Raw genomic sequence first — 25,000 nt, forward strand, 5'->3', positions numbered from 1 at the left:
ATCTCCTTTATTACCGCTAAACTTATTAGCATAACCTATTTTTCTGTTAAATTGAGATTTTTGTGTCTCAATTTCTGTGGTTTCTTCCTCCAAAGCTTGTGTCATGTATCTTTGGGTGTGGAAGCTGTCACATTTACAAGAGCTCTTTATTTATCACTCTCTCTCTCTCTCTATAAATATAAATATATAAATATAGATATATATAGTATAAATAAAATTTCCACCTTAATATTCATTTACTTGGCTACACAAATAGTTTGGTTCTTCCAAGATATATATATATATATAAATAAATAAAATACACTAAAGTTAGCTGTATGTGTGTGTTAGTGAATGATACTACTGTATCTCATTTCTTAATACAGTTTATTATTTGTTCATCCTTCTAGAAAATTTTTAACTGAAAAGAAAAACCATTATTTAATGCTTTTAACCCCCCCCCCCTGACACAACAATTCTTCCCCATTTATTTACAACTGAAAACATTTCTATGGATCCAAATTCCATAAACCTTATTTTATGTTATTCTATTAATTTTGATATATCTATATACATGTGTGTGTGTGTATCTTTTTTATTAGCCAAAGTTGTTGTTTTTTCATTTAATTTTCTCAAACCAAGCCCCCCTTCCATCCCCTCCCAAAAAACTAGAATATAAAATGTTATTTTTATCAACAGGTTTAAGTTATTTGTGTTAAGATAAAATATATTTTTAAATGTACATTTTTCGAATAGTAAAACAGTGATATTTATTTTTACAAGTTGTGGTGAACAGGAAGGGAAGTGGGTGTCTTTGAGATAGTAAACTCTTATTTCATGAATAACTGATGAGATTATTTCAATGTAAACAATATTAAACTTTATAAACATCCTAATTTGAGACTCAAAAGCCACGATAAGCTAAGAGCAGCTTAATCAATAACAAGGTTACTCCAGCAAATGGTTGTATATAAATATATATCTCAGTTGACTGGTTTAATGGTTGTTTCTCCATGCTAGCATGAGTTGGACGAGAAGCTATTCTGTGGCCGGATTGTAGAGTCAAATGCCAACTCTTAACTGTTTCTCAGATAAAACATCTGTTTTTAAAGTGATTTGGGGTTCAATTCCCTCTGCAAGTATACATTCTCTTTTTTTTCCAAGGCTGTACCCCAGCCTGGTCACAGCCCAATGACTGAAACTAAAGGTATATATACATATACACACATATATATGAAATGAAAGACATGTCAACATTAAAACTTCTTTGCTTTACACAGTGACAAGTAAAATCTCAACATACATGCACAAACACACACACACACGCATGTAAACAATATATCCTATATATATATATATATATATATACACGTGTTCTTAGTTTCTGTCAAGAGTGATAGCAGACACTTGCCCAAGGTGCGACACAATGGGACTGAACCCAAAACCACATGGTTGGTAAGCAAGCTTCTTAACCAAAGAGCCATGCCACCCAGATCCTATTAATAGGGCACTTGCTATTTTTCTCTCTCAAATTGTTTACACAATCTATACTCCCCCCCCCCTTTTTTTTTCTCTTTTCATCCCTTTCCCTCTTTTGTATTTTCTTCTCTTGAAATTTCTTTAAGCAGTCTCTCTGTGTTGTCATTATTGCGTTAATAATAATATACATATCATTTCCAAGCTAATCTCCCCCAACTACAAAACTTACTTTATTTTCCTTAGTTTGCTAAACTTGCTTTCTATGAACGACAGAATCAATTCTGAAAGGTATTGTTGTATTTTACACCTGAATGTATATAAAACATGTTTATTTATATTCCGTCTCTCCAGAACTTGGTCTTGTGTATTATTGTTTCATTGCTTCTTTGTCTCAACCATTTCCCTACTGGTGGTCATGAGATGATTATACTTCTTAACGAATTTCTCCCCTCGTTTGTATGAGTGAAGGACTCAAATGTTTATTAATAGTCTAAATACTAGTAAATATTAATTATAACTATAAGCCAACGAGGCTAGCAGAATCATTAGCTAGCTGGACTAAACGCTCTGTGGCATTTCATCCATCATTACATTCATCATCATCATTTAATGTCCACTTTCCATGCTAGCATGGGTTGGACTGGGGACTGGCGAACCGGATGGCTGCACCAGACTCGAATCTGATCTGGCAGAGTTTCTACAGCTGGATGCCCTTCCTAACGCCAACCACTCCGCGAGTGTAGTGGGTGCTTTTTACGTGCCACCAGCACAAGGGTCAGTCCAATGGCACTGGCAACGGCCACACTCAAATGGTGTTTGTTACGTGCCACCTGCACAGGAGTCAGCCAATGTTTTGTTCACATGCCACCAGCACAAGTGCCAGTAAGGCGAAGCTGGAAACGATCATGCTCAAATGGTGCTTTTTACGTGGCACAGGAGAGAGACCGCTGCTCTGGCAGTGATCCCACTTGGATGGTGCTGTTAGCGCTCCACTGGCACGGGTGCAAGTCATCAAATTTGGTTCAGTTTCGATCTCACTTGCCCCAACAGGTCTTCGCAAGCTGGGTTTAGTGTCCAATGTGGGAAGGTTGGCATAGCCCCTTCCCCAGAACTTAAATCCAATATTAATAGTGACCGTTTACTTAAAAGTTTGATCATAAAACTTTTTTTCTTTTCTGAGATACCAGTTCTAGCATCAATTATACATTAATAATGGCTGACTACTCCAAAGAAGGAGAAACATTTGCCGAATGTTATTCTAGAATTTGTCATACAAGTCCATGGAAGATGATTCTGGTATCTGAGAAGGTTCCAAAGGGAGGATGGTGTGCTAACTGTCACAGTATTTTCTTGGTAATAGCCCCAAGCAGGTGTGTATCTTACCAAGATGGGAGCAAGTTTGTTAACCCTTGGGAAGGCTTCCTCGACCCCACATCATTGCAGGCTCACCTGAGTTCTTTTCTACTGTTTCAATACTGTTTAGTCAGTTATTGCTAAACTATACGGTGCCATATCACCTCTTCCTAATAAAATCCAGAAATGCATGCACATTATTTATTAGTATCAATTATAATTCTCGTTATTGCTCTCGGTGAAATAAATGAATGCTTGTTTGTGTTCTGATGCATGCATATACCTATTCTAAGGTTTCTCAAGATAAGGTGAGGAGGTTTCTCAACTGCAAAGTATATCAAAAGTGAAAGCAAAAGCTAAGTTACATCAATTTTACTTCCTCCAAATACACACACATGCACACATATATATGTGTGTGTGTTAATGATAATGTCATTTCCTTTAATTCTGTAACTATACGTAAACCAGTGAGAGTTGATGATAAGAAGGGCATCTAGCCATAGAAAATGTCTCCATGAAATCCTTCTACCCCATACAAGTTTAGACAAATAGATGTTAGAACAAAAATTACTCCAGTATGGTTAAATAAAATCCAGTGTTCCTCAGCTGATATTATCATTAAGAACACAAGAATTCGCAGAGATATTACAGCACAAATTACTGTCTTATATGTTAAACTGGTTTTTAGAAAATAACTTGAAAGGTTCTGGTAACCACTTCCAAAAGGGTACTTTTTAAAAATTTTGTATCAAAGAACCGATTGGGGTGGGTATCAAAAAGAGCTGAGTAATTTGAAGGGTGGTTCAACAGATAAAAGCACCAGAAGAGAATTTTCTTGTAAACTAGGCTGGTTTAAGAAACTAATGGGGGGGGGGGGGTTTAAATTGTTTTAAAAACCAATTGAAAGGATGTTAAAAGAAATGGGGGCAGCAGTTAAGAATTTCTTGGGGTTTTATCCTAAATAGTGAAAACAATGAGAATTCCCTTAACCAAACAGATGAAATAACAGAAAAAAATATATATACTTCTAGACAATGTAGCATGCATCATTTATAATGTAACTACAGTAAATATACAAAGGTAGGTCTATACATAATTATGTATTCAAAATGCATTTTATGAAATAAAAAAAGATTTAGGATTCCCTTAAAGCAGGACAAATTTATTTCCTTTTTATCCAAATCTTTTAAACACTTCCAATCACATGGTTGGCTAAATGAATCTTTACTCCAAGGATTTATGCAAAAATACCTCAATTATGATAATCCTTCATAAGCCCCTTTTAATTTTATATAGAAATATCTTAATCCTTGCAATTACTATTGATAAAAACAAATGCCAAACTATCGAAGGGGGAGAAGGAATGAGAGAAAGAAAGAATCCAATTACATGGAGAGGCTACTCTCTGCTGCCATGGTGGAGCCATTCAATTTAATACTCATCTCTGTTTCACACTGTTTTAATAAAGAGCTGCAGCAAGATTAGTTTGTTTTTTAAATAATTTTAAAATTCATCAAGTTCTTTATATTTGGTTGAAGTAAAATGAAACATAATAAGTTGAAACAAAGTTCTCTTTTCTATCATATTTAAGAGCAGCTCTAGAGATTGGCAAATTAAATAATTCAGTATCAACTCTAAATTAATTATTATGTGAAGGAGTGGCTAACATTCTCATTTCATCTAAGTTACCAACAGGAAGAAAATGAGTAACTTCTGACACACTGCACTCATTTGCAGCCATTTCAAAGTCATCAGTTTCCAAAGAGAAATATCTACCTACCAATATATATACATATATATATATGCATGCATATACACAGCTTTGCTAGCATTACTGTCTTGAAGAAGTTAGAGATGTAAACAGCCCAACAGTTTGAAGACAAACACATACAGTGGTCTTCCACACAATTTCTGTTTACTAAACTCACTGAGGAGAAAGCCTGGGTTGAGCGACAGCTTATAACAGAACATACTTGCACCATGACATTGCAAGATGAACTCTTAAGCACACAGCCGTGCATGCACCGACATTGGCTGGTGAATGGAAGCACCAGTGGAGCAAATAGCAAAATAATGCCTTGTGATATTTGGTTACCTCCTCAGCTCACATCCCGCCCAACTCCAGCTTTTAGTGCACCAACATGGCTAATCTGTTAACTGAACCCAGAAAAATGTTGTATACATACATATGTGAGTGTGTATATACAGATATGCGTGTTCTAGTGAACTGCAGCAGCCTCAATAACCAGTTGTAAAAACTTTATATACATATAAAACATATTCCTAAACTCCAAAGACAAGGAAGTAAACCAGAAGACAAATGCAGAGTGTAATATTAATAGAATATAATAAAAAAATAATAAAAGAATCAGAAGTTACATAATCATATTCATTGGCTTACAGATGTTTCCACTTCAAGAAACTCTGCACCCAGAGGTGGGTGACATGTAATAGCTTCCGTATAGCGGAAACAACTGTAAACCAATGAATGTGATTATATAACTCTTGTCCCTTTCTCATGCAAGCAAAACTAATAATACAATGTAATGTATAATGTGTGTATGCAAACAATTGTGAAGTTCTATTTGATTTCCTTATCAAAAATCTATGTACAAAAGAAAGTGAATGCTTACACCGAAACAAAGTCACTATTTAGGGACAGACCTTTTGCAGTGTATTTCAGGTGTTATGGACAGCTGTTGTTGCAACCAGCAGGTTCTAGTCGAGACAATTCTGTATTTCAATACACAGGACTACAATGTTTTAGCTCACTGATGACATTTTGCAGGAGGAGAGAGAGAGGCAGGAGGCTTAAATTGTCAGGGAACAGTTAAACCAAATCTTTCCATTCTACATGTCTGTATGTTTCTCTACTCTTTGTGATTGTAATAATGTGCATTTGTGTGCTTTATATATATATACATTATATATATATATAGTGTGAATATAGTATGTTCCTCTGCCCTCTATATTATGTGTATATATGTATGTGTGTATATACATATATAAATATACCCATATATATATTTTGTGTGTATATACCTATGTATATATCTAATGTACTCAATTTCAATAAATGAAGAAAAAAATACAATAAAAAATAAAACATCTTTGGTTGAGGCATCAACAAAAGTGTTTCTCCCCACCCCCACCCCCTCCTATATGTTCTTGTAATAATATAAATAATAATAATTATATTCACTTGATACAGTTCTTCATATCGTTCCAGTACGAACTGTTTTCTCAAGTCTTAGGTTTTTTTTCTTTTTGTTTTTTTCTATCCTTATGTTGCTTGGAAAGGGATTTGGTGGGGGGGATGTCATTTTTTTCTGTAACTATATGTTGTTTGGAACAAAAAAAAAGGAAGAAAAAAAAAGGAAGCAATGATAAAATAAAGTTTGACTTTTATCATACTTTGGGGTTTTTTTTTTTGTTTCCTTAACTGTATTAAAATGCATTCTAGACATTTCTCTCTGGGTCTCAAAATATTATTTTCATCTTAAAAGTCTCAGAAAAGAAATTTCTTTCTCCACAGAACTCACTGAAGAATTTCAATGCCAACTAAATGAATCCAAGGGCAACATTTAAGCTAATGTAAAAGGCGGCAAACTGGCAGAATCGTCAGCACACCGGGCGAAATGCTTGGCGCTATTTCCTCTGTCTTGACGTTCTGAGTTCAAATTCCGCCGAGGTCAACTTTGCCTTTCATCCTTTCAGGGTCAATAAATTAAGTACCAGTTGTGTACTGGGGTCGATCTAATCAACTGTCCCCCTTCCCCAAAATTTCGGGCTTTGTGCCTAGAGTAGAAAAGAACATTTAAGCTAATATTAACAGAATAAGCACAGGCATGGCTGGGTGGTAAGAAGTTTGCTTCTCAACCACAGAGATTTAGGTTCAGTCTCATTGTGTGGCACCTTGGGCAAGTGTCTTCTGCTGTAGCCTGGTGAGTGTAGATGGAAACTGAAAGAAGCCTGTCATATGTATATGTTTGTGTCTGTTTCCCCCACCACTACTTAACAACCAGTGTTGGTGCGTTTACATCCCATTAACCTAACAGTTCATCAAAAGAGATCGATAGAATACCAGGCTTTTAAAAACAAGTGCTGGGGTCAATTGTTTGACAAAAACTCATCAAGATGGTGCCCCAGCAAAGCCACAGTTTAATGGCTGAAACAAGTAACAAATAAGAGATAAATACTGAAGGGAGCATTAAAAAGCTAATAAAAAATAATTATGTGGTGAGGAAAAGACAACAAGAATCATTAACTAATATTAATGAACACATCCAACCTAACTTGGATGTGTTGTTTACAACACCTTAGACTGCTGTAAAGTCATTTTGTGTGGATGATGGATGCTAAAAAATATCAGAATTTTGTTATCGGTTGACAAAATTCTATCAGAACAACAGCAGACAGCATGTCACATGATTTCACCATATCACAAGCTGAATGCCGGACAGGAAATCAGTGAAGCTGATATAGAATAATAGAGAGAGGTTTTGCAGAAAGCTGGTGGGCTGTGTATATATTAGCAACAGAAGCAGCTTTTGTAAAAAAAGTAGTAATTAGTACATCCAACCTAATTTGGATGTGTTTGTTTATAATGCCTTAGATGTTGTAAACATCCCAAAACAACTGCTATTTGATTGCCTAGTCCTAACACCAAACACTTATCAGAGTGTACCGGACGCTTTTTAAATAGCACCAGCAATAGTCGCTATATTCAATGGCATAAAAGGTGGAATTTCTACAATTGGAAGCCTTTCCTGTCACCAACCCTCACCTGTTTCCATGACAAGATACAACTCAAAAGATTGGAAATAAAGGACATCACTTACAACTATCACACAATGACAAAGCGGAGAGACAGTCTCACACACAAATACCATATATATATATATATATATGCATACACACACACACAATGGGCTTCTCTCAGTTTCCATCTAGCATATCCACTCACAACGCTTCTGTTAGCCCAGAGTTATAGAAGAAGACACTTGCCCAACAAGTACCATAGTGGAACTGAACCCAGAACCACATGATTGGGAAACAAACTTCTTAACAACTCCACAGCCCAACAAGCTGGAGGAATTTAATAAAATAACTCTGCATTATGACCGTGTTTAGAAGACAGCCTTAATAAAAGGTTCCTACATGTACAGTTAGGATAATGATACCAGGTTTAAAATGATGTAGCAACACTCTGAAAGGAAGAGTTTTTCTGGGTTTTTTTTTCTTTTACCAAGAATTAAAAGAGTTAAAAAGTTTCATAGAAATATTCTAACACTATGGCTACTGAGGATATCCTGGAGGAATACAACCGAAAAGAAAAGAAGAAAAACAGAGTAATGGGCCTCTTTAAAATGACATACTTGAAGACATTTCCCCCCACCACTGCCACCAATTCCAGAGAGCATGTCACTAAAGTGATTAAATATGCAATAAATATAAACTCACTCATTCAAAACCTTCTCTAAGGAATTGCCTATCCAGAGAAATATAATCATGATTGCATACCATCCAACTGCTCACTTGGAAATGCCAAAAACGCTGGCTGCGGCAGCATAGTGCCCTTTGAAACATATAGAAACTACAGCAGCAAGTATTACATCATACATATCAGTGAGTTCTTATATGAACGCATTAAGCATTTCGTCACTGTGGTTATTTGGAAATATCCTGTTTTTTTTTTTTCATTTCAATCATTAGACTGGGGCAATGCCTTCGATTTTCATCGAATGAATTCACCACAGTACTTGAATGATTTTTTTTTTTTTTGCCAAGCGTGGTACTTATTCTATCGGTCTCTTTTGGCAAACCACTAAGTTATGGGGATGTAAACAAACCAACACCAGTTGTCAAGCAGTAGTGGGGAACAAACACACACACACATATATATATATACAATGGGCTTCTTCCAGTTTCCGTCTACCAAATCCACTTACAAGCTTTGGTCAGCCTGAGGTTATAGTAGAAGAGACTTGCCCAAGGTGCCATGCAGTGGGGCTGAATGCAAGGTGCATCAACCAGGTGTCATTTAATTTTGAAAATTATGAAGAATTTATTAAAATTCATTATTAGTTCAAAACAGCCTTTTGTATATTACAATTGATGTGAATTTATTGTAGAAAGCCACACGACTGGTATTTGTTTTGAGAAAGCATCTCATACAGATGTATAGTGCTAAAAAGCACAGAAAAAATATTGGTAGCAGAATATATGTATATCCACATTAAGGGAGATATACAGAATGTTATTCCAAACAAATATTGCTAATAGCAAAAATTTATGCATCCTGTCACTACAAACCATAAGAATGGAGATTGTTTTCTCAAAGTCTTTTTATTCCCTCATGCAGAGTTATGTAACTTGCAAAGGATCACAACTTTAAGACTACCAAAATTTGAACCCTTGGCGTGTTTAGCAGTCCAGCACCAGTAAGCCATTGTTATTTATAAAGAAATAAGATTCGATTATGTTCCAATTATATTCCATTATGGACAGACCCCAAATACTGCTGTATAGATTATGTTGTAACTAACCTCCAACTTAATGTCAGTGACCCCAATTCGGTGTTAAATTCATATTTTACTACATGGACAGGGTTGTGTTGAGCAAAGGCAGTGAACTCAAATATAGTCTCATTTCCCCCCAATACAAAAAAAGATATCACAAGACCTAGAGACTTTTTCTGATCTGAACTACACAATACAAATCAGATTCTCACAATTCTAAAGTCTGTCATCGTTTGGCAAATAGAAGTTTGACTATATACAGCAACAATACACCTTAAAAGAGGACCTAACATAATGTTTCTGTACTCCCATTCACAAATACATATAACAACAGGAACAAGTGGATCATCTTGGAAATGGTTTCATTTCAGAAGTTTTTTTTTTTTTCAATTTATTGATCAGAAGAGGACAGGTGGCTTTCATGACCATTTCTAGGGACTGAGAGTCTGGTGAGAGGAAAAGAAGTTATCCTCACATCAAAAACCTGGCCAGAGTCTCTACTAAAGACACTCATGGCCCATGTGGTGGTAGTGTTAATCAAGATATCACTAGATCAGTCTCCTTTATCAAACATACTAATGTATATTTTGATAGGATTTAACAAAGGTTTCTTTTTCTTTCACAATCATCATCAGCCATTTTATAGCCATTTCTCTATGCCCACACCATCTGACATACTGCAATACAAACGACAGCCTTCCATGCATCTCGGAGACCTTTATGCTCTCAACACAAGTAAACTGGATGAGAGTTTTTTTTTTTTATCCAATTACTGGTATTCCCTGGTAACCTTTACTGCATAAAGCTATGTTTGAATCATCTTCTTCATTTTTTGTTTTTGATTATTAAATGCTTTTCCCATTGTGCACTTTCATGATATGGCTTGAAAATTTCAGATTTCTTTGTACACACAGCCTATCCTTTATGAATTGATGTCACAAAGATACTTACATGGATCAAACAGATTTTAACAATTTGATCGCAATATCAATATTTAAAAATAATAGCAATCTGTGTATGATACTCAATGCAGAACCATCAATGAAAGCGTAATTCTTTGCAGTATTCATCTCAAGATAGCACAACAATGTATGTCTGCAAGAGAGGCTATCTCGAGAGAAATACTGCAGTTAATTAAGCTTTCTGTGATGTATATGCATTATGTCAGATACACAGGTTGCTATTTGAAATTAATACTGCTTCTGTTTTAAAATAAATATTTAAAAATTGAATGAATTATTCTCCGTACTTCCTGATGGGAACAATGTTATTTGTTTTGCAACCTGTGTTGCTACATGACACAGTAAACACATTGCCTGAAAACAAACAATTTCATAATGAAAGCATTTAAATTAAAATAACAATGAATGTTCACTGAAGAAAATGTCTTTTAACTCTCCAAGAAATTAATCAAGAATCATTTGGAAATCCAAAAACTTTAACCATGCCTGAATCTCGGTCTCCTCTGTCATGTTTGTCATCACAAGCAAATGCTAACAGATACCGTTTAGGGTGCCATGCAACTGTAAAGGTTGGTGTTTCACAAGGAATTTCAGTCACTTTTTGACCTACAAAAGAAAAAAATAAAGACATGAATATTGATTTCTTTGTTTTTAATAATTAATTATTATTTAGAGGTGTAGGTATGGTTGGGAAGCTTGCTAATGAATGTGCTAAACCAATGAGAGATGTGGCAGAGAGACAACTGTCTTAGCAAGAAATCAACAGGGAAGTGTGACACATGTCCAAAATTAAACTGACTGTTCATCCCTAAGGTCATTGCAAATTGTTAGTGTTCAACCCTAGGTTATCCAGTTCTGATCAATGAGAGGCCTACCAACCATGACCATCTTTTTGTACATCAGGGACTATGTTGTCTGTTGTAACCTTTTTCATTTAAGATCTTGAAATGTGATCAGTGGCATATTTGACTGCTATTTCTAGCAACAACAATGCAGAGATTCGTTCATAAGCAAGATAAAGGTACTTTGACCCATATTTCTTTTGAAATGTGCTGCTTTTGTTTCAATTAATTTTGAAAATAATTTTTTCATTATCAAGTTGGTGTTTGAACCATAAATTAACATGGAAATTTGATTGAAAGTGTTAATTTAGGCCACTTTGAAACAAAGACTTTATATCATAGAACTAGGGGCAGCTTCACTGCTGAGATTGGTCTCAAAAGAGCTTAGAATGTTTGACAAACGGTTAGTGAGCCGATTCTATGACTAGTTTTCATTCCAGTAATATACAGAGGTAATATGGAGATAAAGTTACTTACCGGTTTCAACTTCAGCAATATCAATAACCAAGTCTTCAGAAGCTGTTGCTAACATTTTACCATCATAGCTAAAACTCAGAGTCCGTACAGGCCAGTCGAGTCTTTGAGAAAAGAGAGAGACAAAAAAACAAAAGAAATGATGTTTAGTTCCATGTCAACAGTAAGAGAATTTAAGTAACAAAAAAAAACAAAACTGGCATTCCATCAGTTACGATGATGAGGGTTCCAGATGACCCAATCAACAGAACAGCCAGCTCATGAAATTAACATGCAAGTGGCTGAGCACTCCACAGACATGCACACCCATAACATAGTTCCCAGGGAGATTCAGTGGGACACAGCATGTGACAAGGCTGGTCCTTTTAGTTGCAGGTACAACTCATTTTTGCCAACTGAGTCAACTGGAACAGCACGAAATATATATCTTGCTCAAGGGCACAACACACTGCCAAGTATTGAACTCATGACCTTACCCTCTTGAGCCGACTACCCTAACCGTTTAGCCACATGCCTTCACATGTAAAATAGATGGCAGGGATCAACAATAGAACATCAAGTGAATTGATGTAGCAAAAGTTTAAACAGGGAAAGAAAAAAGTTGATGCATGTTTGTGACTCCTTATCATGATACTGCATGGTAGTTGTAAATGAGAGTCACTGTTATACAAGCAGTGTCATTCATTTCCAATATTGTATGGAAAACATGTCTAGCCATGGGAAAATATTATCTTTTCTAGGAAACATGTGAGGGTTGGCAACAGAAAGAGCATCTGGCTGTAGAAAATCTGCGACAACAAACTCTGTCCAACATACTTGCAAACATGGAAAACTGGACGTTAAAACGATGAATAACACTTTCAAAAAGTTAATCTGGATTGCCCCGAGTGGAGGAAATAAGAATACATTAGATAAAGTTGGTTGTGTAGACACTCACCTAGCAAATGTTCGGACACACACTAACTGGTCAACGTCCCAAAGACTGACCAAAGCGTCTGCACTTCCAGTAGCAAAATACGATCCTGTGGGGTCAAACTCGATGCAAATACAATTAGCTGGGTGGGCATTTAAGACATACTGCAATTTTAAATCAGGATAGCTGAAAAAGTAAAAGAAAAACAATTCATCACATAAAAAGAAATTGAAAATAGTCTTTGATTTTTAATAACATCTCTTTTCTACACAAGCATGGAATGATAACATTCTGAGTTTTTGATATTGTTTACACCACATCTATAACAGAGAGAGCTGCTTGTTAATTAGGTATGTAACAATTGCTAAAACTACTAAAAGAAAGCAATATTAAAAAGCTTGACCGTCTGGAAATATTTTTATAAATTCGTGTTCTAACAAATTTCCTATAATTTAGATTTCATCATCATCATCATTGTTTAACGTTCTAAGAAAAAGAAAGAGGAGGAGGAAAAGAAGACAAAGCAGAAGATCTGTTCAATCAGGGCTAACCTGGGGCTAAACAACATTTTGCCAAGGCAAATATCCTTTAAATGATACCTAAGTATCCTGAAGACTGGAAACAGACACTGGACAATGTAGTCTATTATGTAAAAAGACAAGATGGTCATGGTTGGAACACCTTTGAAAAATGGTCAAAAGCTGAACTGTAGCTAAACAACAACAGCTTATTGACCGAGTCACCTATAACTTGCATCTTTAAAACTACCAGGGCAGATATTTAAAGAATAACAATGATTACCTAAGAATGTGGATGCTTCCTTGACCACTGGTTAAGAAGAATAAATCTCCTTCGTTGTTCCACGAGATTTCATTCACTTCAAACTTGAATTGCTCTTCAGCTCGAGAACGGTGTGTACGGGCATCGATAAATGTGACGAGATCCTCTTTGTTTCCAACGGCGATAGTGCTGCCATCTGGTGACCAGCAGATGTTTATATTCTCACCTGAAACATATTTGTATCATCTAAATAATCTGCTGTAATATTGAAAACAACGCAAAGATAACTACAGTGAAACCTTGGTTGACAAACGACTCCTATGAACAATTTTTCAAACGTAAAACCTCTCAGGTGATGAACAGCGTATTCAATAATGAGCATGCAGGCAGGTAACAGTGGTTCGCAACAAACTGGGAGTATCAGCAGGGGAGAGTTAGTTGCTTTTACTCAGTGCACATCCCTGCTTGAATTCACCATGCATTCTCTTGAATTTCCTAGCTTTTTATTTGCAAACAGCCTTCAAGAACAAACTAGATTCATGAACCAAGGTTCCATTGTATCTTACTTTATTTTCTTATTTAGGCATAGGTGTGGCTGTGTGATTAAGAAGCTTGCTTCCTAACCATGTGGTTTTGGGTTCGGCCCCACTGCTTGGCACCTTGAGCAAATGCCTACTACTATAGCCCTGAACTGGCCAAAGCCTTCTGAGTGGATCTGGTAGATGGAAACTAAAAGAAGCCCAACATATATGTGCATACGTGTGTGGGTGTGCTTGTGTGCATCCATGTAAACAAGCATCAGCATCATACATGTGATGCTGTTTGTTTCCAGTCACCCATGAAGAACATTTGGCCATGGGAAATATTATTCCCTTGTTTGGAAACAGGTAAAGGTTGGTGAGAGGAAGAGCATCCAGTTGCAGAAAATCCACCTCAATAAATTCTGCCTGACCCATGCCAGCATGATGACAAATTTAACAGCTGAGACTTTGATGTAAATATGAAAGTTGACTAAGAAACTTTTAAATCAAAATCAAACATTTTAAAGCTAAGTCATTACCATTATCATCATCATCATCATCATTATAATCGTCTGTTTTCATATCAGCATGGTTTATATTAGACTTATTGAAGCAGTCTTCTACAGCCAGATGCCCTTCCTGATGCCTCACAGGTAAACTACTTCATTCCACATCTTCACATGACAAAACCACTGAGCTGTTGCACTTGTTGGTTGTGCAGGATAAGCACCACCACCACCGCTGTCAAATAGTGTCAATGGAAAGACACAGACATATGCACATGTGTGTGTGTGCACCAGGCTTCCTTTAGCGTCTACTCAGCTTGGTCAAGCCAAATAAGCTTTAATAGAAGATGCTTACCCAGAATGCTAGGCAGTAAGATTGAACCAGAAACCACACGGTTGCAAAGTGAACTTCTAAACCAGACAGATACAAAATATGTCATGCTGCATTTGAGTGATATGATATGTTTATAAGCCTACCTCTGGTGTTGACGGTGGCAACAGATTTATTGATACGAGCATCCCAGATGCGAACTGTTTTATCTCCACTGGCTGTAACAAGATGGTCTGGATTGCTTGGATGCCAACACAACTGATCAACACTGTCTCCATGGCCACGGAATGTGAAGTCTTTATTCTAAAATAAATATAACACAGAAAATTTACTGTTTGTGAACATGCACATACAGACATATAAGGAGACAATCTCAGTCTCTCTCTCTCTCTCTCTTTATCTATCTCACACACACACACACACACACGTGGTTACTCTTTCCCTGTTTTGGAATCACATGATAGTTGTAAAAAGTGCATCACTGTCATTATATGTTGTTCATTTCCAATCTTCCACGAAAACATGTTTGGCCATGGGAAAGCCACTTAGAAAGCACCTGGTATACTGTGAGGTGGTTGGCATTAGGAAAGACATCCATGCCAAAAAACAGAATTGAGAACTGGTGCCACACTTCAGCTTGACAACTCCTGTCAAACTGTCTGACCCATGCCAGCATGGAAAACAGGCGTATGATGATAATGATAATCACATACAGATACGAACACACACACACACATACATACGTGGCTGTGTGGAAGCCCTATGGCGGAAGGGGGGGGTCTGTCCCCATCCTGCTCCTTGACTACTGGTGTTGGTTTGTCTTTACCCTCGTAACTTAGCGGTTCGGCAGAAGACTGTTATAGAATAAGTATCAGACTTTTAAAAAAAATTAAGAACTGGGGTCGATCTGTTCGACTGAAACCATTTATGCTGGTCGTGCCCCTGCATGGACGCAGCTCAATGCGTAAATTCCGTTGCATTGTCAATAAGCGCACCCACGAGTTATTTCCCTTTAATAAACGCCAGGAAAAGGTTTATCCAGGTTTTACACACACACACACACACACACACACACGCGCGTGTGTGTGTGTTTGTGGAATAAAAAAGGGTATTTCATAAATTATCTTCGAAATTTCTAATACTGAATCTAAAACTAGTTCAAATAGTCGCTTCATGTTGTCTGTAACGTTCCATAAATTCTAATTTGCAATTAAGCTAAAGACACGGTCCACCGAATTAAATTTGTATCAACCAAAAAGATTTCACGAAGTTCCCAGAGCCAAATTATTAGACAGACAAAATGCCACTAAGTATTTTGGTCCTGAAGTATTTGTTAACGATCCTACCAGAATATCAGACAAAATGCTTAGCGGTATTTCGTCTGTCTTTATATTTTTGAGTTCAAGTATCGGCGAGGTCGACTTTGTCTTTCATCTTTTCGGGAGTCAATGAAAAACCAGTCGAGCAGTGGTGGTCCCACACCAACAAATTACTGGCCTTGTGCCGATAGCAAAAATTTACCAAAACGACTACTATTACTACTGCTACTATTTTTATTTCGAATCACTATTATTCGGTGCCACACATTACAGGATTCAAATCATTCGAAGGTTGTTAAAATAACAATAACACACATCTAAGAAATATCTTTGTTGTCAGAGCCTTCACACATTATTAAGAAACATGAATATTGTTCCGGAGAAGCGATTCGATCTCAAGACCGACGCTTGAAACTAAAATACGGAATGGAAAGCGATACAGTCACGCAAAAAAATGTACACAGACTGTTAACTTCACTTAGACATTTATTATTTGGTGTCAGAAATTTCGTGGCACCAATTACAATTTGGTCACTGACAAAGTTTCATTGGATGGAAAGAAATAAACATGCAGCGATTTGACTCGTCAGCCGGTTCATATTCCTACTTAAAACCCTTACACTTCACTTGTGCTGTTTATATTTATGACAAAGCTATAACTACGATATGTTACCATTCTATTTCACTAAAAATAAACGTTTTTATGTCTTAGGTTAACCAGAAATAAATGTTAATAGTTTTGCAAGTGAAAAGGCGGCTGTACAAATGTCGTTTGCCATTGGGAAATAATTGTTTAAATTAGCAAGAATTGAGAAACATATTGAAGGACTTTTGTTGGAATATCTAATATAAACAATTTTTTGTGGAATAATTATCTGTATTGCCTCAAATTATTTCAATTTTTCGAATAAACTTGCCAAACCTGAAAGTGTATCCAACATGTGACGATGGAAGAACGAAATATTACTATTGTTTAAAGCCGGTTCTAACTTACCAAACGGTCTCTGTCCAAGCTGAATATACTAACAGTCTTATCAAATGATCCCGATGCTAACTTCCGACCATCACAACTCCAGGCCACTGAGTGAACTTTGGCAGAATGAGCCAAAATGTCTTTAATTTTGTCGCAGTTCTTAAATACATCTTGAAGGTTTTCAATGTAAGCCGCCATTTTGAGAACGAGGCTAACAACGTTCAACATCGAAGCCGGTTGCAACTTACACTAAACCATGTTCTACATCATAGCCAGTGTATAAAAATAAAAAAAAACACCCCCATCACCAACTTCGTTGATGAGGCTTAATAGTACTGAAACTCAGTAATCACGGAACAGCCAATCATTAGATGAACCCTTCCACTTCTGCATTTTATCATTAAATCAATTTTAATTAAATTTCAGAGTAGTCTCCCCTGACTTTTTTTTTTTATCCCAATTAAAGTTTGTGGTTTAATGATTTTGTTCCCATCACTAAAATTGTAATTTTAATAAATCAAAACTCTTATCTTACTACATGAAGAATGCTAGCATCTACTTTATTATTCAGTATATACAAATCACAGAACGTGTATGTATATTGACCAAGACATACATTTCCAAAATTTTCAATCAACTTCCACCAAACTTTACCCACACATTATTTATGTCCCCAGGATGGTCATGCACTATAACAGTTTACCCAGAGCTCCTGCGTAAATGGACAAACCAGAAAAAACGGTGGTTTACATGGGTTTTTCTCTAATTCCTTGTATATTCATAGTTTGTTGTATGTAGGGTCTTCTAACCTTTTTTTATGTAGATGGTTGTATATTGGCATCAGAGAAAATTTTTTTAGGGGTTTTCATATATTTGATTTATTCTTTATTTATATGTTCTAATTGTGTATTATTACTTGGTTAGGGAATATTATAAAAGTGAAAGGATTTTGTTTATTTATTTATTTATTTAGACTGTCCACCTGCAACGGTGATTGAATTGACTAGGAACACTGTACGTAATGAATATCCAACACCAAACAATCTTAATCTCCTTATTTAAATTGCATTAAACCTTGGCAAGCTTACCTTTACCTATTCTGAGTTACTTGAAAGGTGATGTTCCGTTCTCTCTCTTCTGTTTGTTGATACCTTTGTTTACCTACCAATGTGTTGTTTCACTTTAAGGATGCTTATTTACCCATCCATTATGATATTTTGAATGCAACATCTATTCAAAATAGTATTCGTGAACTGAAGTCAAACTCTTTAGGTCTTCATTTTTCATTACCTGAAGTCCATTTCAGAGTGGTCGTACACTGTAAGCACACATCAAATCCATTCCTTTAACTCTACTTTTTCAAGTAGGTATTATATTGCCATTTTTGAACATACCAATCATACTTCTCTCCAGAAAAATAGCTCTCTTTGCTGTTGAATAAAATAAACTTGCAGAGGGCAAGTTTAAAACGTCTTCCTTCAATTTCCTTACACCGTTTATGGGGTTGTTTCTGACAAGAAATTTCGCTTTCATGTAAAACATTCTGGGGTACACCCTTAAAAGGCTTCAGTGGAATGCATTGACCCCAGTCTGGTACTTATTCTGTTGGTCCTTTGGGCTGGACTGCTGCCATGGGGACATAAACAAACCAACACTGATTGTCAAGTAGTGGTGGGAAAAGACAACAGAAACACAAAGACGTACACGTATGCAGACATATGTGTGATGAGCTTCCTCATAGTTTTCCTGACCAAATTCATTCACAAGGCATTGGTTGATCCAGTGGTGTAGTAGCAGACACTTGCCCAAGGTGCCATGCAATGGGATTGAACCTGAAACCATATGGTTGCTAAGGAAGCCAGCCAGCCAGGCCTGCTCAAGTTTTTTTCCCTTGTTGCTTCTGTTTTGTGGTTTTGGGAATGGATCCCAAATTAGTAAGGCTGGTTTCTTGACCAGGAAACAGAAATCCTATGACCGTACTTACTCCAAACACCATTTCACTCAGCCTGCATCCATCAAAGGGAACCACAAACAACAACACCAGATGTCATCACTAATCTATTCGAGTCTACCAGGTTCACAACTGATTTTCATGTTCAATGCTCAGGTAATGGTCCAACATGAAAACAGTCACTACAGTCTGTAAATTGATTAGTGAATGGCATCAAGCTGTAGAAAGCAGGCCAAAACAGACAATGGAATCTGGTGCAGCTCTGGGCCTTGTCAGCTATTGTCAAACTGTCCGACCCATGCCAGCATGATGAGATTGCTAAGAAGTTAGATTTCCTGCATAAGTCTTTACAACAAGCTCTCAGTGATAAATTATTTCTCGTATCACTTTTGTTAGATTCAAAGTAGTTACCAAGTTTATCAAGTTTATTAAAGAAAAAAAATGAAACCCTTGAGATACAATGGAATTATTTAACCAATTTATTTGGCATGAAGTACCAAAGTAGATGTAACTAGGACCAGGATGAAAAGCTCATTAATCGTATCTTCCTGTTATCATTGGGAAGGTGTTGATAATGTGGATTTAATTTTAATTAAAACACCACAAACGATATCTCTTTTAACTCACTTCTGACTCATGGTCATTGACATTCTAACCGTGACCATATATCCTTGTATCAAAAATAGTGAATGTTCCAACTATATTATTCAAAATATTCTTTTGCTAAAGACAGTGCTGTGACTTGAGGGAGATCTGGCTGCTATTTTAGCAGAATGAATGAAGAATCATGTAGCAGTTTCTCTGAAGTCTTTCTTTTAAGATGAAATCTGAAACTTTATTTTTTAAATCCTACAACTGCAAACATTTGTTCATTTACTGGCTGAGGAATGGTTTCACTTTTACTATGTGTGTTTAGCCAATCACACATTTTGTCTGACCAAGAACTTTAGCCATTTAGAAATTGATAGTCTTCCAGTCACTTTTTGGTAATTTGAAAAGAAAACTACTGAAAGCCTCAGTCCCTTTGTCTTAACTCAGTTATTAACAACCATGGTAGACTGTCTCCTGATTTGGTTCTCTCTGTCTCTCCCAGCTGGATTTTAGCCATGCTCTAACATTAACAAATTTATATCAATTTAAACACAAAAACATCTGTTGTTTCTGCTCCTCTTTACACATTGACAAGTAATTATCTGCATGCCTGTGCTTGGCTTATCTCCCTTAGTGATCTCATAAGCTCTCCATATCCATAACTGCATTAGAAACACTAGCTTTCCATTTCAGGGCCAGAATGGGTGGAGTTTCGTATTTCCTTGATATGTGAGGTGATTGGGTCTTTGAGCTAAAGGTTTGGTAAGAGGCATTTAGGTTGCAAATGGATGGCATTTGGTTGTGGATGGTTATGGATAAAGACAATGTCATCATTGACAATGTAAAATGAGAAAATATATATTTTAAGTTCTATAACATATTATCCAATGAACTGTGTGAAACATGGAGGTAACAATGCACATCCTCACAACAACAAATTTGTTAACGTTGCTTTGATTGACTTCGTAAATTAAGATCAAATATATTCATATCAAATTCAGTCCAATCTCAAATTTGTATTCCCATCTATATCGTATGCAATTAATAATTGTATTAGTAAACCAACAAGAGCAGAAGAGCTCTATTTTTTGTTGGCATGCAGGGAATAAACAGGTAATGTATGTGTGTGTGTACATATAAATATATATATTAAAAGGTAATCTTTCCAGTTTTATATTTAAGAGATGAGGAATTATGTACATTTTTTACATTTGATGGATATTTGTCCTCATCTTGTTTGTTGTTAACACAACGTTTTGGCTGATACACCCTCCCGTCTTCATCAGGTGTCTTGGGGAAATTTCGAACCTGGGTTCTCATTCCTAAGGTATCTTTTGATGTTATTATTATTCAGGTCACTGCCTGGAATTGATCTTGGAATCTTGGGGTTAGTAGCCCGCGCCTTTAACCACTATGCCATATGCCTGTGGGCATAGTGGTTAAGAGCGCGGGCTACTAACCCCAACATTCAAAGATCGATTCCAGGCAGTGACCTGAATAATAATAATAATAATTACATCAAAAAATACCTTAGAAATGAGAACCCAGGTTTGAAATTTCCCCCAAGACACCTGATGAAAGCTGGAGGGTATATCAGCTGAAATATTGTGTTAACAACAAACAAGATGAGGACAAATATCCGTCAAATGTAAATAATGTAAATTGTGAAGGTAATCTTTGTATTCAACTTAATATGGATGACTTGTTAGAACACCAAATACTGCGTTATTACTCTTGAGAGACCCCCCCACCTCATATAGGTGCTTTTGCAACCATAATATACTACTAAGTATATTGCAAGTTTATAAGTCAATATTGTGTCTTCATTTTGTGTTAGCAGTGTGATATTCTCATTTCTAAGTTTATCTCTGTAGATTTCCCATAGAATTCAAAGCCAATACTGTAAGTTATGACATGTTGTAAACGAATACAAATAATAAGTACATACAAGTTGCCAGTAATGTGATCGATTTGTAGATTGGTTAATCCAATTGTGTTACACTGCTAAATTTGGTGAGTGTTTAGACAATGTGTACGTGGATAGTTAATGGGTTGGATGTAGCACTGATGACAGGACAATAACTCTTCCTCATGGTTGAAAGGGCCAGTCTGTTGCATGGTGACCCGTTTACAGTTGAGTGGACTGAATTAAAGTGTTTTGCTCACTGCTTGGTCCTGGAATCAAACCCATGATCACTACATCATGACTGTAACATCCTGAGCATTGGGCCATGCACCCTCATGTACATACATACATACATATATATATATATATATATATATATATATATATATGGGTTAGTAGACTTAGCGGTTGGAATAACCATCTATCTCCATTTTACTACTGGCATAAATTATCTATTTTAACCCTGGGCAAACATATGCAAGCATATTATGCTCAGATGATACAGGCAGTAACAAAAATAAACAAGAGTTTATCAGGAATCAAATTTAAATTAAGCAGAAAATGGAGAAATTCTTGATCAACAACAAAATTGACTAACATCGATTATTTTTTAATACAAACTTTATCCCATCTAACAGCCATTCCTGCTTCCAATGTCCTACAGCACTGCCAAAGCAAATTTCTTTTGGCAGTGCTGTGGGGCATTGGAAGCTGTTAGATGGGATAAAGTTTTGTATAAAAAATAATGATAACCCTCGTTATTTTCATACTGCTAATTATTACTCTTACAAGGTCATTGACTGTTCATTTTATGATTTATGCTTAAAACAAATATTTTTCTGGTGTTCCTGTAATTTATTTCATCTTTATTGTTCTGATTTCAGAGTGTCATTATGCCAACGATAACACCCACATAGTTCTTGAGTTTCGAGGTTGGTTCCAAAAGGCAAAGTGAGTTCAGAGACGGTTGATCAAAGAAGACACTTTGGGGGAAATTTCTGCTCATAAACCAACACCCTGAAGAATATTGTAGTCCATGATGTCTTCAAATTCAATTCAACTGATGATCTCCATCCTTGTTTTGGAGAAATGTAGTCATTGATCTTGGTGGCTGTGATGGGTGGTTCCTTGGTGGAATGGTTAACAGAAGGAATGAAATGCCAAATGTAACTGTGAAATAACAGTTTATTAAAAGATTTTAAAGTTTTCTATCCATGTTCTTTCTCTTTGTCAAAAGCTTGTAAACAAGAATGATTAGCAGCTAAAAATTATGATCAGATTGGTGCGGAAGAATATTAGCACAATCACTTTCCACACTTTCCAAAGTTTTAAAAAAGAGATGAAGGCTGAGTAAAAAATAATAAAGTTAGAAAAGAAGAAAAACAAAAACAATGACAAATAGATAAGTAAAAAAAAAAAACATACCAACACCTAAGTAAAAAAAGTAAAGCAGCAGAGAAAATAAGAGCAGACAAAAGAAAACATAAAAAAAAACAACGAAAACACAACAAAATAGCTGTAGTAAAAATTCATTGAAATGTTCTTGTATTTACAGAAAAAAGTAAAATAAATCAAAAACAAGAAAACAAACAAAAAAGAGAAAAAAGAAGCAACACATTTAAAAATATTAAAAAAAACTAAGAAAAAAATTAAATGAGATGAAGAGGAGGGGGAGGGAGGGAAGAGAAAAAATTGGATTCTTAAATAAATAAATAGCGATATCTCACATTGGCACAGAGGGCCACAGGAATTTGTAAGGGGTCAGATAGGGGTGGGGGAGGAAAGTGGGCTTCAACTTGATTGATATAAAAAAAAAGACTCCTGGTCTCTCTCTCTCTCTCATGTAACTGGGATATTCCATCAATCTCTCTTTGTCTTTCTTTTTCCATTGAGAGAGAGAGAGAGAGAGAGAGAGAGAGAGAGAGAGAAACGGAGACCGTGGTGGTGGTGGTGGTGGTGGGGTGATGTGGAAGTCAAAGTCAGCCTTTGTTCCAATGGGATCTGTATTTTCGCATAAATAAATATATGTTATTATTATTATTATTATTATTATTATTATTATTATTATTTAGGTGGAGAACGGCCAGAATCCTTAGCTCGTCAAACAAAAATGCTTAGTGGCATGTTCTGAGTTCAAATCCTGCTGAGTTGGACTTTACCTTTCGTCCTTTCTGGGGCAATAAAATAACTCCCAAGGGAACAGTCGGTTTGGGTGGGGGGGGGTCAATGTCTGCTGGCCAAGGGCCATAATTTGAAACCATTATTACTTTCATAATTAATATGTTTTCACATTTTGGCATGGAACCAGCCATTTTAGCGGAAAGGAGAAGTCGATCACATTGACCCCAGTGTATAACTGGTACTGATTTCATCGACCCTGAAAGAATAAAAGGTAAAACCGACCTCGGTGGAATCTGAACCTGGGATGTGAAGCTGGAAGAAATGCTGCTAAGCATTTTGTCCAGCATGCCAATGGTTCCGCAAGTTTACCATCTTTAAAAATATCAATAATTTCCTTGCAAAAATATAATATAAAAAATAAAGGAAAAAACAAAAAGGGAGAGAGAGAGAGAGAGAGAGAGATGGAAGGCAAAGTTGAACTTACTTTCAAAGGGATCTGAATTTTTGCATAAATAAATAAATGCTAATTATCATTATTATTATTATTATTATTTCTTCGAAACAAATATTAAAAAAAAAAAAACACAAAAGTTAAACGTAACAAAAAAATAAAGTAATATACACCATCGATGAGTTTTGTTGTGGTTTGTCGAGAGGAAAAAAAAAACACACAAAAAAAATACAAACATTTCATGTCTCCATCATCATTGTCATCATCATCAATATTATCATCAGCAGTAGCAAAGAAGGGGTGGTGTTTTTTTGTTATTCATTTTTTGGGGTTGTTTCTTCTTCTTCTTCCAGAGATTTTCAGAGTTGGTCGAAATTGGCCAGAAAAAGTTTAAGGTTTCTTTTCTTTGTTTTTTTCTTCTTTTTAAAAGATAAAAAGTTATCACAGTTTTTTTTTTCTTTTTTTTAGACAGAAATGAGAAACATTTTTCTAGAAGCCGAGGGAAAAGATTGATCGCTGAGATTTGGGAAGGGTGGAGGTTGTGGTGGCACAGAGTGGATGGGTAGTGTGGGGGACAGAGTGGGGGTGGTGGGGAGAGCTATAAGAAAAATAAAGTTTCCAAAAATAAAAAACACAAAAAAAAATAAATAAAAGATTAAAATGAAAATTAAAAAACAAAAAAACAAGAGCCAAGTGGTGAAAAAAAAAGATTCCAAAACATGACTAGAATATAATTGAGAAATAAATCCAAACAAAAAAAAAATGGATGGGGAAGAGGGTGGGAAGGAAGGTGGAGGAGCAGGGGACTCTGGGACATTTTGCTTATAATAATAGTAACAGTAGTAGTAGTAGTAGAAGTAGTAGTATTAATAATAATCAGAGTAGTATTTATTATTTGCATTTGGGGGAGAAAAAAAAAGAAGAGAAGAGTTAATTTAAATAAAAAAAAAAAAGAAATTAGCGACTGCACAAGGAAGCACGTACAAACCACAGAATGAAGCAGTCACTATTTAGCAATTGAAGGTTC

At 35.9% G+C, this 25,000-nt stretch overlaps 1 protein-coding gene across 1 annotated transcript; it reads right to left on the reverse strand.

Annotated features, from left to right (window-relative positions):
- Positions 1-6,543: 6,543 nt before the first annotated feature.
- LOC106882936 (THO complex subunit 3) lies at positions 6,544-17,160 on the reverse strand. The gene is made up of 6 exons (XM_014933781.3): positions 16,975-17,160; positions 14,808-14,964; positions 13,325-13,529; positions 12,548-12,709; positions 11,614-11,714; positions 6,544-10,900 (listed from the first exon to the last, which is right to left on the reverse strand). The coding sequence occupies exons 1-6, from the start codon at positions 17,149-17,151 to the stop codon at positions 10,743-10,745; spliced, it is 960 nt and encodes a 319-aa protein (XP_014789267.3). The 5' UTR covers positions 17,152-17,160; the 3' UTR covers positions 6,544-10,742.
- Between the last annotated feature and the right edge of the window lie 7,840 nt (positions 17,161-25,000).

The sequence above is a fragment of the Octopus bimaculoides genome, chromosome 18 (assembly GCF_046866305.1).
Source record: "Octopus bimaculoides isolate indiv1 chromosome 18, ASM4686630v1, whole genome shotgun sequence".
In the NCBI taxonomy this organism is placed as follows: Eukaryota; Metazoa; Mollusca; class Cephalopoda; order Octopoda; family Octopodidae; genus Octopus; species Octopus bimaculoides.

Bases quoted from the DNA above. Each gene is read 5' to 3' on its own strand.
- LOC106882936 (XM_014933781.3), bottom strand. From the start codon at position 17,151: ATGGCGGCTTACATTGAAAACCTTCAAGATGTATTTAAGAACTGCGAC. The intron at 11,715-12,547 runs GTGAGTGTCTAC...CTTTTCTCAAAG, and splicing joins TGTGTCCGAACATTTGCTAG to ACTCGACTGGCCTGTACGGA. The intron at 10,901-11,613 runs GTAAGTAACTTT...TTTCTTTTGTAG, and splicing joins TATTGCTGAAGTTGAAACCG to GTCAAAAAGTGACTGAAATT.